Source organism: Pelobates fuscus, chromosome 2 (assembly GCF_036172605.1).
Source record: "Pelobates fuscus isolate aPelFus1 chromosome 2, aPelFus1.pri, whole genome shotgun sequence".
In the NCBI taxonomy this organism is placed as follows: Eukaryota; Metazoa; Chordata; class Amphibia; order Anura; family Pelobatidae; genus Pelobates; species Pelobates fuscus.
Genome location: NC_086318.1, coordinates 79,581,095 through 79,594,724, shown reverse-complemented (window position 1 = coordinate 79,594,724; position 13,630 = coordinate 79,581,095). Strand labels below are relative to the sequence as shown.

The window sequence follows — 13,630 nt, the reverse complement described above, 5'->3', positions numbered from 1 at the left end:
CTATAAGAAGGAATTTGTTTCCTTTATCGTTTTTAAGTTAGAAGTTGGATTTTCGTACGAAGTTATCTGTTTGGTTATGGACTTGTGATGTCGCATTTGTCAAGAGGAAGTGCTCTGGATATGCTTTCACTTATATACACTCTGTCTGTGTTCTGATTGGTTCTTAATTTCACCTGTTTTTCTTTGCTGCTATGGAGTAAGTAAAGAAAGTTAATGCAAAATACTCGCCTCCTGTCATTATTAAAATTAAGATTATAAGTACACTACGCTGGTATAATCTTCAATTACATATATTTATCATTCAAAAGACATAAATTGGTTTCGATAATAAATTGTAATCTGCAGTACGATCCAGACAGCTATCTTATGAAACCTACTGTAAAGATAATGTAACATTTCCGAATTCTCCAACCTGCACGGCTAAGTGAGCCAGAGGATTAAAATAAACTAGCGGGAATGAACAAAGGTTGGTATTACAGCTCAATTGTTACATTGACAGAAATGGTGAGCTCTCAGCAGCCAAGAACACATAGTTATCTACAATGTTAGATTCAGACAAACATTTCTCCATTACTTTGATAGGGTACAAATGGATGTTAGATGTTCCCAGCACCTCCAGGCTGACTGAGGAGGACGCATGTATGGCTATAAAATGGAACCGTAAAAAGGTGCTTGTGTGGAGAAGATAAATTGAGAAGTTGTTTTACTTTTTTTTAATGGAGCTCGTATATAATGAAAGCTCCTGTGTCTAAGACTAATAAAATCAGTTTCGGTGTACAGAATGTTAAACTATTATATGCTGCACAATACATCATAAGAATAAAAAGGGATCCAGCTTAACCCATTCCAAGCCAGTGCATATCTATTACATATCACCAACTCACAGTCAGGTTGAGGACTTCCTCTCCGCTCTGAATGTCCCACAGTCTGGCTGTAGTGTCCATACTCCCAGTTGCTACCAGTGTGCTTTGAGGATTGAAGGCTAAACAAACCTGGAAACACAAAACACAGCCATCAGCACCCAGTGAATAAATCAAGTGTAACCCAGCTCACAGCACTCCTGAGATATCAGTCCATAAAATGCATCTGAATCCCACGGTTCAGAGAGCCAATGAATGTGACATTGTCCATTGATACTGAGGGTCCGCAATGTGTGCATTTACAGACTGTGGTCAAAATAGACCCTGTTACCCCACATGAACACATGTTTTGGCAAACACAGGTTAGTAAATATACAATACCTTTCTTCTCAGAATGCAAAAGGCAAAATAAATGGTGTGGTGTGCTACAATTACATGTGTTAGGCTCACCAAAGAGATAGTATACATACACTGGTTATCGGTCTCCCGAAATATACTGGTAATACTCCAGTTAGGAAATGATATTCCAGCTTTTAATCACTTAAAAACAAACATAAAACAAGACCTAGTGTAAAACTGTTAGATACAATAATAAAAGATAGGGTGATTAATGCACTCACAAGTGGTCCGTCACTAACAGTGGCCAGAAAGTCTACCATCTACCTTCTTGCTGGTTCAATCAAAAGAATGCATCCTGATTTATCCTTTCATGATGGACAAGCTCCTCTCTGCGAGGGACCAGGATATGCCTTCTGTACCATGTGGTATAAGCCAAACAGCACTCCTGAGCCTTGCTACGAAGATGAGCTTTATCACCTAGTGGAGGTGAAACTCACTGCTCAAGATTTCTACTGTGACTCTGAAGGCAACAGCATGGCCTTGATTCAATTACCTTCAGAACTCAAATACTTGTACCGTCATTGGGATACTGCCATTCCACATGTCCCTGTCACCAAGTTGAAAATAAAATCATGGAATGATCTTGGGCCCATGGCAAAATTATGGGCCACCATGGATGAATCACAGCTACAGGAAAATGGCAGTCAAATACCCAACAACTGACCATCTTGAAGCATGGCCACGCCACTTCCTGGAAAATGAATTTCAAGATCTGGTCATAGTGAATGATTATGACCCAGAGACACCTCATGACTGTTTTGAACAGATGAAAATGGAGACAATACACTTACCAACTGTACATGAGAATCCATTAACAAATCCTGATCTCACTCTGTTTGTGGACGGTTCAAGGTATGCTGATGAAGAAGGAAAATACCACACAGGATATGCCGTAACCACAACAGATGAAGTTATCAAATCATCATCTTTACCACCAGCAATGTCTGCACAAGAAGCTGAATTGCAAGCCCTGACTTCAGCATGCAAAATTTCCGAAGGAAAACGTGCCAACATCTACACAGATTCAAGATACGCTCTGGGTGTGGCACATGACTTCGGCCTAATTTGGAAAACAAGAGGATTTCTTACCACTGCCGGTACGCCAGTCAAACACAGCTCTGCAATCAAGGAACTAATGGATGCCCTCCTACTCCCTGAAGAAGTGGCCATCTTGAAAGTGAAGGCACATGGGAAGTTGGATACAGATGAAGCAAGGGGCAACCATTTGGCTGATCAGGCTGCTAAGCAAGCAGCAAGAAAATTGCAGGAAGTGGATGAAGAAGTGTCCGGACACGAAGAAATTCCTATTTTTACCTTGCAGACTCTTCCTACTGACCTAAGAATCTTACGGGAACAGCAAGCTACAACTACCCCCGAAGAAATACAGAAGTGGAAGAAGAAAGGAGCAGTCCTAAAGGATGGAGTATATTACAACAACTTTAGATTCTGCCTTCCTAAGAATTTATATCCAGCAGTTGTCCAATGGGCACATGCACCTGCACACCTGTCAAAGGACTTAATGGCCGCCCTCATACAAAAGTATTATGAAGCACCTGGAATCACAACATTGATCAACAGCTTCTGTAGGGCCTGTGTCATTTGTGCAAAATGCAACCCAGGAAAACCAACCAAGGTGCCCTTGAAGCACCTGGCTAAGCCCATGTACCCATTCCAGAGAATTCAGATTGATCACATACAAATGCCCAAGAGTGGGCCTCATGAGTATGCACTAGTAATAGTGGACATGTTCTCAGGCTGGCCAGAAGCCTACCCAGTGGCCAATATCACTGCAAAAACAACTGCAAGACGCCTACTTACAGATATTGTATGTAGATTTGGACTTCCAGAAGTCATTGAAAGTGACCAGGGCCCAGCCTTTACAGCAACAGTGACTAAAGAAATTTGGACTGCTCTGGGGGTGACCCTAGCCTTTCACACCCCTTACCACCCACAAAGTAGTGGCAAAGTGGAACGCATGAATGGCACCCTAAAAGCCAGAATGCTAAAAATGTCACAGGAAACAAAGATGCCCTGGCCAGAAAGCCTGTCAATAGCTTTATTCAGTGTTAGGCACACACCTAGAGGGAAGCACTCACTATCCCCATATGAGATTCTATTTGGGACTGCACCCAGACTAGGTTGTTATTACCCGCAACCGTTGCAGCTTCAAACTGATGTTTTAGTAGACTATGTAACTGAACTTGCAAATGCCTTAAACAAAATACATGCCCAAGTTTTCTCTTCAATTCCAGATCCCGAATCTGATACGGGTACCCACAACCTGCTTCCCGGAGATTGGGTTCTAGTCAAGAAATTTGAGCGGAAACACACCCTGGAACCAAGATTTGACGGGCCATTCCAAGTTCTCCTGATCACTGCAACCTCCGTCAAATTGGCCGGCAGGCCACATTGGATCCACGCTTCCCATTGCAAAAAGACTCCTGCCCCAGAGGAAGCAGATACCGCACAACCAGGTACTTCTGGTACATCCTCTCCTTAATTAGCTTAATTAAGTCACAGCAAGTAGCAATCACCAAAGATGCTAGTGGGTACACCTTCTGGTACAATTCTTCATGTACCCGTGTGGCTACTTATACTTTTGATTACTGTGACATTGTAGAATGCCCATTCCCTACATCACAGATTCAAAATATCTATAGAGATATTCCTCATTCAAAGGACCCCTATGTTTGTGTAGTTGACAAACAATGGGGGCACAATTGTAACCATTGGGGGGCGGCCTGCCTGGGGTTACAAACCAAAAAGTGCCTTATCTAAAGTAGATGATCATGGTAGATCCCTCCTCCAAAGAATGACCCTAAGGAAGCCTGGAGGAGGCACACCCATGAAATTAATCCTAAATATTGAGCATCCCAGTCCAACAGATGCAGATCAGTATGTAATGGGAATGTATTGGAAGAAAGGTTCCTATAACAAGTTAGGGCACTTCTACCTTAAAGATATGTGCCACTCTCCAGAGTGGCAAGGGGCCACCCATATGGTCTCAAATCCATTAAAACCACACATCCAGTCCTTTAAAGACATGATGGCCATTGCAAACCCCACCTTTGAAGATACCATGGCCGCTGAAACAGGTTTTAATGATGTTAATCTATGGTTGGAATGGATGAAATATAATGCCAACAAACATAACAGGACCGCATGCTGTGTGTGTGGTGGTGCCCGGCCTCACCTCGGCACCGTACCTTTAACCTTGCCAGTAGATATAGAAGAATGTGTTTTGAGTCTTTTTGCCTACCACTACAATTTCAATAGGTCCCTCTGCAAAGCATGGACAGTGGAATATCCTCTCTTAGCCAAGGATGTCAAACCCCCAGATGGTGTTACAGTTTATAAAGGTAACTACACTTGTTATGCTAATTATGATGGGATCGGTAAATTCTTGGGTAACTTCTCCAAAGGGTATTGTGCCACCTACAGAATGGTCTCCATGAACCTGCTGCAATTCCATACTAGGTCATTGGGGGATATTTACTGGTTGTGTGGGGATTTACAGCTAAGATCCAGGATGGACAAGGAATGGTGGGGGGAGTGTACTCTGGCTAAAGCCATCATGCCTATACATATTATCTCTGACACACACCCTGACACACATGAGTCCAAACACACACCAGCCAAGGTTAAGCGTGAAGCCCCAGTAAAGGGCAGTTTTGACCCTCACATTTATATTGATGCCATTGGGGTGCCTAGGGGGGTGCCCAATGAATTTAAAGCAAGAGATGAAATTGCTGCAGGATTTGAATCACTTTTTACCATAGTTACTGCAAACAAGAATTTGAATTGGATAAATTACATTTATTACAACCAACAACGCTTTGTTAATTACACCAGGGATGCCCTCCAGGGATTAGCCGAACAGCTGCAGGCTACATCCCAAATGTCCTTCCAGAATAGAATGGCCTTAGACATGATTCTAGCTGAAAAAGGGGGTGTATGTAAAATTTTGCCCGACACCATGACATGTTGTACTTACATCCCAGAAAACACAGGCCCTAATGGTAAAGTCACCTTAGCCAAAGAAAAATTAAATGAGCTCTCTGAAGAGTTAAAAAGAAATTCTGGGATAAAAGATCCCTGGGAAAGATGGTTTGGTTGGATGACAGGATGGCAAAAAGCTTTAATGCATATTGGTATGGCAATACTAATTTCTCTTTTTATCTTTGCTCTTCTCGTTTGTTGTGTCCTCCCTTGTCTGAGAAAATTCCTACAGAAGACTGTAGACCAAGCAACACCAACTTTTGCACATCTGGCAGTTGATGACCAAGATTTTCAAGATCTCAACTCACCCTGTATACCGCTGCAAACTATCCCTTTTGTTGATAAAGTGCAAGAGTTCTAGGAAGGGACCAGCTTAGGGACAGCATCCGTCTGTAATGGGTAAAGTCTCCGTGTGGAGAAGTGGTGGACAAGCCACCATGGGCCACCCATGAGAGTGAAGCGTTCGAGAGCCATGCTGACGGATGAGTTAGCCTACTAGGGTCAGATTAAGGGACAGAATTGCACTTTGCATTAACACCTAGCTAGCGGCCACGGGGTTTCTGTGCCTTTGGGCTAACACGTCTTCTGGTATTAACACAATAAAGTTTATCTTTTTAGAATCTAACATTTCATAGGGGGGACTGATGTAGAATTATTAAAAATCTGTATTGAACCTGTGTTGAATTTTTTGCACTAACTCCAGTTGGGCGCCAAATTGATGTAGATTAATTTAGAAATAAACAAATATGTTTAAAAATCTATCTGTTCCTGTCCAAATTTGAGATGATTAAATTGCGTATACGCAGAAGTAAATTCACACTGACACACGGAGTTCAGGTTAAAATAACTTCGAGAAAATGTAATGGCATCTGAAGAAAAGCGGGCTCGCAGACCCTTATAAGAGCGAAATTACATCATCATTGATTATCGAGATATCAGTAAATAAACATCATTAATTGGATTAAATGTTAAGTGGCTATGTCAATGTCCACCCATCAATATTATTAATTGGCTCTAGAACTAAGTGGTTAGCTAGGTGTCCTCCCACCGGGAGGTGGTATTGTTCTGGACACGGGTGTGGACAGATGGCTCAAGCGCCATCTTACCCAGCACGAGGTTTACTCGGTGGGAAGGGGGGCTTGAGCGTCATTTTGGGTAGTTAGTGATGTCAGACTCGTGGTCAGGTGCAGGGTTCTTTTATGAATAGAACATTTCATTAGGCCAGCTTCTCATGGCCTTGGCTATGGCCTTGGTTATACTTTGTTGCATGTTACAGGAAATTCAATAATTCCGGGGTTAGTCATGTCTTTATAGAAAATACAGTCTCTATTCATTACACTAAATGCTGTTAGGAAATTCTGTCATGTAATGTAGTTTAAAATGGAGGATTCTGTCAGGTAATGTGGGTTAAGATGGAGTTAGTGCAAAAAATTCAACACAGGTTCAATACAGATTTTTAATAATTCTACATCAACATCAGGTCAAAAGACCTGCCACAAAGGGACTCCAATATGTTCTGAGTCAGCTCAGAATACCACTGTCTCAGAATGCATAACGATGTGTGACACCAAAGTGCTATTCACTGCACAATCTATTTTACTTTGCCTCATACTTAACAATTGCCATTCTACATTGCAGCACTAAATGATTGACTTATTGACAGCTAGGCAGCTTGTGCTTTGGAGTAACTAAATGATCTCCATTTGTTTAAATATACATAGGGATTTAGGAGAGAGTGCAGGTAACTTTTTCTTTGGTTTTTACTGTATGTATTGGGGCTGATGTGTACTGTGGTCATTGCTGCCGCCCAGGAGTGATGGAAGTGAGCGCAGGACTTTTTTTTTTTTCTTAGCTTGTGCTTTATGGCTTAGAATGTGTACTTGTTTTGAGTGATAGGGGTAAGGAACTGGTTACTTTCAACAAAATGTGTTCATTGAATTCTGCATGAGCTTTGTGTTCTATGAAAGGTTCAGTAGTTTGCATGCTTTTGTTTTTCTGTTTTAATATGCAGTAAGGGGTCTTTGCTAGGATAACTGCTTTATGTCATTGGCAACCTTATGAACCACAACCACAAAGGTTTATTGTAGTGGTTAAGCTGCAATGAACCTCTGCATATTTTCTATTATTTCACAAACTGTTTTTGAGCAATAAGACAAATACAAAAGTCTCTCTCTGGCAACCAAAGCCTGGTCCTTCAGCTTTGACAGTAAGTTTCACTTACAGTATGTTTGGACAGCTTAGCCCAAAGCTCACAGCTTATCTCTGCAGTCCAAGGATCACCAGCTTTTGGCAGCATAGAGTACAATGTTTTGGCTGCAGGAGTACCTTGTTTGTTTGTTTGTTTGTGTGTATATAGTGAATGCAGTGTGTGTGTATATAGTGAATGCAGAGTGTGTTTGTGTAGTGTGTGTATACAGTGAATGCAGAGTGTGTGTGTGTGTGTGTATAATGCAGAATGTGTGTGTGTGTGTGTGTATAATGAATGCAGTGTATGTGTTTGTGAAGGGATGGCATTTTTTTATTTTAATTTTAATTATGTTTTATTATTATTATTATTTTCTTTAGTCCCCCCTCCCTGCTTGTTACTTGGCCAGGGAGGGGGGATATAGCATTCCCTGGTGGTCCAGTGGCATGGACTGTGTACTGAGCAGTGGGGGGGGGGAAGGGAAAGGGGGGGGGAGGGGGGAGGGGGCGGCAGCAAGCTGTTCCTTACCTTTCCAGCAGCTCCCTTCATCTCGCTGTGTAAATCGCGAGATTTACACTAGGAGCTGCTGGAAAGGTAAGTAACAGCTTGCTGCCGGCCCCCCAGGACCGCCGGGCTTGTAATGGGCCCGGCGGTCCTGGTATGTATTATCGGCAATATCGGTATCTATATTGGCCGATACCGATATTGCCGAAAATAGAGAACATCGGACGATAATATCGGTAAAACCGATAATCGGTCGATCCCTACCGTTTAGTAGATATAACTACAATTAAAACATGCATGAATTCTGCATTGTGCATAAATTGTGAATTTCTTTGTTGGAGGTGTATTTAAAACCAGCTTGTCTACAGTCTTAGCAAGCTCTCCCCTTGAAAGCACTCATTGAGAAGCCTCTGATTTTAAAGGGAAACTATAGTGTCAGGAAAACAAACTGCACTGTAGCTTCCCCTACTGTCAAGGCCCCCTCCCATAGCGCTGAAGGGGTTAATAACCCCTTCAGTCACTTACCTGGGTCCAGCGCCAATGTCCCTCGGCGCTGGCTCAGCTGCGCCCATGTTCCTCCCCCGTCGCCTGCTGGCAGGGGAGACCAAATGCGCATGCGCGGCAATGGCCTTGTGCCCACGCATTAAACCTCCCCATAGGAAAGCATTATTCAATGCTTTCCTATCGGGATTCCGGCGACGCTCGACATCCTCATGCAGAGCGTGAGGACGTCAAACATCATTTAACACTTTTGGTGCTGTAGGAATCCGGAAGCACCATCTAGCTGCTGTCTGAGAGACAGCAACTAGAGGTGGGATTAACCCTGTAATCAAAACACTGCGGTTTCTCCAAAACCGCAGTGTTTTGACAACAGGGCTAAGGGGAGAGGGGCAAGGCACCCAGACCACTAAAATGAGCAGAAGTGGTCTGGGTGCCTACAGTGTCCCTTTAAGCTGCAGTAGAGAACCAGGGAGGTTGCAGGGAGAACTCAAGTACACAGAGGTAAACTGAGCACGTGCCACTTCTGTTAGTTCTGGGGAGCTAAATGAATCAGGAAGACAATCATCTCCTTGGTTGTCTAACTGACTGCCATTAAAGTGTTTCTGAAATTATTTATAAAAGTGCCAATTTCAGATAGAAATCATTTTCTAAATCTGCTAATCTGCAATTGAAATTACCTAAAGTGTATTAGGTCTGTGGAGTACATAGCACTTCTTAGCTCCCACCAATACCCTCTCTTTATAAGGCAACAGGGTCCTTACCGGGCATTGGGGTATTTTCACTAAGTGTCAAATTTGTGATAGCAAATTCAGCCACTTTCATTCATCCCCCTCAGATTCACTGCATTCATTATCAAGCATAAGGAAACTGCATTGAAAGATTTTATGGAAAGAGGAAGGCTCCCAAGTTTTAAAGGAACAATCCAAGCACCATAACCACTGTAACCCACTACTACTTGAATACTACTACTAGCACCGAATAACAGAGGTTGCATGTATTCTATGGGCCTTATGGTCGGATATACTTCACAGAGGAATATAATATGCAACCATTTGTAGTTTACTATTTAGTAAGCACTCACTATTTCTGCAGTATGGCCTCGGAAGGTATGATAACACATTCCTGTCTCAGCGCTCCATAACTTGCAGGTTTTATCAAACGATCCAGTGGCAATTTTATCTCTGTGGGACAGAAAAAAATGCGTTGGCAAAAGAGAAAGACACAGAAAGGGAATACACTTAGAGAGATGCTACGGTTTTACTGTCACAGATAAAACTCAAGTGAAATCTAATTTATCATCACTTATTCTACATTTCTAGGCAGAGTGGAGATCTAAACCAGATCTGACCAGTGAAGGTGAACATCATCGAGTCTCACAGGGTTATTCACTAAACTGTGAATTTGACATTTTAGTTTAAAATAGCCAAACAGTAAACATAGCTGACATATTCAAGGATTGTTCCAATAGACGAGCTGGAGAGTTTTTCCAGGTCAGCAATTTTAGCCTACAATTTGAAATAAACTTTTAATTTCTGACAATTCACACAGACTAACTTTGTAAGTGCGCAGTCTGCAAACAAAACACATGTTGCTTTTCTTCTACTTTTCCCTCATTGCCTACAAGATTCCCTTTATCCCAATGAGTGTTTCCCCTCCACTCTCGCACCATAATCAATTATTCTATAACTGCATCTCCTCCTTACCATTTGTGATTCTGCACAAGTAATGGAGGTTGAGACTATAAAATATAATCCATATGACATTTGATGACCTCTGCATTAGATTCTGGAAGCTCCTCAGAGATCAACTACAACAACTAGCTCTCTCATACACCCCATGCCAAGCCAGTTCTAGTTTGTAGAGCTTCGGTTCGCTACTCCTTAGCTGGACAGGGAGCCACAAGTAATCTTACACCCAGATACCATCTACATACTCGGGAGGTCCACTGCTTTATGGGACCTTTCCTTGGGACTATGACTTGATTCCAAGGTGCGAGGTCAGTGGGCATTGGGTGCTGGATCCTTTTAACTTCTCAGGCTGGAGCGGCGATGTATTGAGGCAGCAAGGCGCATACCATTATTGTACTCACCATATCCCACACTACAAAGCTCTCCCCAAGCAAACGAATAGGCTGACTATGTGGGTGATTTGACAGGGATAGGCCATCTGACTATGGCTTTCTACCATAGTAGATTTTTGTTATTATGTGTCCCTATTTCTATTTGTTATTTTACATATGTGTCATTTAAAGCAATTATGTTATGTCCAGCTCTCTCTCTATCGAATGGTTTTCATATTCCGGACTTAACATATTAGTATGCATCTTCTATTACTTCTTTTCAAAAGCCTTCTCAAGAATACATTTTATCTTTAATGTAGAGTGGAGCTTTATTCCTACCCCAAGAGTCTGAATTTTGCAAGGAGATATCCTACAAATACATGACATTTTCTGCAAAGTATATCTGTATTTGTTATACAGACATAATGAGGCTATATTCACATTGCTACATGCCTAGGAACATAAGCTCTATACAGACATGGTAGATTTATGTTAATATATTGCTAATTGAAATTAATTTGCTTGCTGTGATAGAGAGACTTAAGCATGACTCTGTATGTGAGTAGTAATATGACGAATAGTTGCATTTCTATAAATAGTGACATTAGATTTTTAAAGTGTCCTCACCCATAAGGATTATTAAACTGAATGGCATAGACCACATTTCGATGTCCCTCCAATGTGTGAAGTTCCTCTCCAGATGCAGTGTCCCATACTTTGCAGGTACGATCATAGCTTCCTGTAATGAAGCTAAGAAGAAGACGTAACAAATCACTGTTATCACAGCAAAACAAAATATCGTCAGCAACATAATGTCAAATGCCACGGCTATTAATTATTATTATTATTATTATTATTATTATTATTATTAGTTTCTCACCAGCAACACAGCAAAATTGGTATTTTATGGGGACTACTCACAAGGAAATGTTTTGTGAGAAAAGATTTGCAGAATTCAGGTTATAATAATATGAAAGTTAGATACATATTAATTCCAGCTGAGTTTTAGATTTTTTTTTTTCCAGCTCTGCCATTTGGTCTGCTCTAAAGTCGCCACAAAAACTGCAAAAAATCCAAAAATGTGTCCTTTGGGGCTGGGAAGAGGCCTGGTTCATATCAAACTATTCATACATGGTTTGATATTAAACTAAACTAATGGATGACCACAGGCGGTGCCATCCCTCAGTTTAATATAAAATCAGTTTACAACAGCAACCTGTAGTGGGGTCATGCTGCACAGAGTGCCCTTTCAAAAGCCACAGAGGCATTTACACCCCCTATTGAAGGGGCGTCCTATAAATCTACACATCACATCATTAGTAATAATCTGAAGTATTATCATGCTTTCTTACCTTGAGCCAGATTTATTAAATGCCACATTTGTGAGAGGTAGTATGTGTGCTCGCAGAACCTGAAATTAAGAAACAGCATATAAATGTATGTACATTTTATCCATGGGTATACATTGATACATAGATTTTTATTTATTTATTTATTATTGCCATTTATATAGCGCCAACAGATTCCGTAGCGCTTTACAATATTATGAGAGGGGGATTTAACTATAAATAGGACAATTACAAATAAACTTACAGGAACAATAGGTTGAAGAGGACCCTGCTCAAACGAGCTTACATTCTATAGGAGGTGGGGTGTAAAACACATTAGGACAGGAATTTACAATCAAATAAGGTGGGCTGCCCTTTAGGAGAGGGCAAGAGACAGGTATGTGAGGTAAGGGTTAGTCTTGGAGGCCATAAGCTTTCCTAAAGAGATGGGTTTTAAGGCACTTCTTAAAAGATGCAAGACTAGGGGAGAGTCTGATGGCGGTAGGCAGGCTATTCCATAGGAAGGGAGCCGCCCGCGAGAAGTCCTGCAAGCGCGAGTTGGCCGTACGAGTGCGGACAACGGACAGGAGGTGGTCACGGGCAGAACGGAGAGACCGAGAAGGGACATACCTATGGATCTGTGAGGAGATATAAGAGGGGCTAGAGTTGTTCAGTGCTTTATAGGTGTGAGTTAGTACCTTGAATTGACTCCTATAGCATACAGGAAGCCAATGTAAGGACTGGCAGAGGGGTGAGGTGTGAGAGAAACGACTAGAGAGGAAAATCAATCTAGCAGCAGCATTCATTACGGACTGTAAGGGTGCAGTACGGCTATTGGGGAGACCAATCAGGAGAGGGTTACAATAATCCATGCGGGAAATTACTAGAGCATGGACAAGCTCCTTGGTAGTATCTGGTGCAAGAAAGGGGCGGATGCGGGCTATGTTTTTAAGATGGAATCTACAGGATTTGGCAACATGCTGGATGTGAGGCTCAAAGGTGAGACCAGAGTCAAGTATGACGCCAAGACAGCGCGCTTGCAAGGATGGACTGATGTTGGTACCACAAACTTGGAGGGAGAGTGAAAGAGGAGGATCAGTATTAGGAGGAGGAAAGACAAGGAGCTCAGTTTTTGAGAGATTGAGTTTCAGAAAGCGGGAGGACATCCAGTCAGAGATGGAAGAAAGGCAAGCAGTGACACGTTGCAGGACGGCAGGGGAGAGGTCCGGGGAGGAGAGATATAGCTGGGTGTCATCAGCGTACAGGTGGTAGTGAAATCCAAAAGAGGTAAAAGTTTGCCAAGAGAGGCAGTATAAAGAGAAAATAGAAGGGGACCAAGGACGGAGCCTTGGGGAACTCCAACTGAGACAGGGCAAGGGGAGGAGGTATCATTAGAAAAGGAGACACTGAATGAGCGTTGGGAGAGATAAGAGGAAAACCACGAGAGGACAGAGTCACAGAGACCAAGCGATTGAAGAGTTTGAAGAAGGAGAGCATGATCAACGGTGTCAAAGGCCGCTGAGAGGTCAAGAAGAATTAGTATGGAGTAGTGGCCTTTGGATTTAGCTGCGATTAGGTCGTTAGTAACTTTGATAAGGGCAGTCTCTGTAGAGTGGAGAGGGCGGAAGCCAGATTGAAGGGGGTCAAGGAGAGAGTTGGAATTGAGGAAATGAGACACACGGGTAAAGACAAGTCTTTCCAGAAGCTTTGAGGAAAAAGGGAGCAGGGATATGGGACGGTAGTTAGAGGGGGTGGATGGGTCGAGGGATGGTTTTTTTAGTATAGGTACTACAGT

At 42.3% G+C, this 13,630-nt stretch overlaps 1 protein-coding gene across 1 annotated transcript in view; it reads right to left on the bottom strand.

Annotated features, from left to right (window-relative positions):
* The window catches only part of DAW1 (dynein assembly factor with WD repeats 1), a 46,312-nt gene that overhangs the window by 20,371 nt on the left and 12,311 nt on the right, over window positions 1–13,630 (bottom strand). The window contains exons 4-7 of the mRNA XM_063442314.1: window positions 11,860–11,918; window positions 11,135–11,257; window positions 9,530–9,629; window positions 885–992 (exon numbers count right to left, since the gene is read on the bottom strand). Of these exons, the coding sequence (XP_063298384.1) occupies window positions 885–992; window positions 9,530–9,629; window positions 11,135–11,257; window positions 11,860–11,918 (390 nt within the window). The remainder of the gene's footprint in view (window positions 1–884; window positions 993–9,529; window positions 9,630–11,134; window positions 11,258–11,859; window positions 11,919–13,630) is intronic.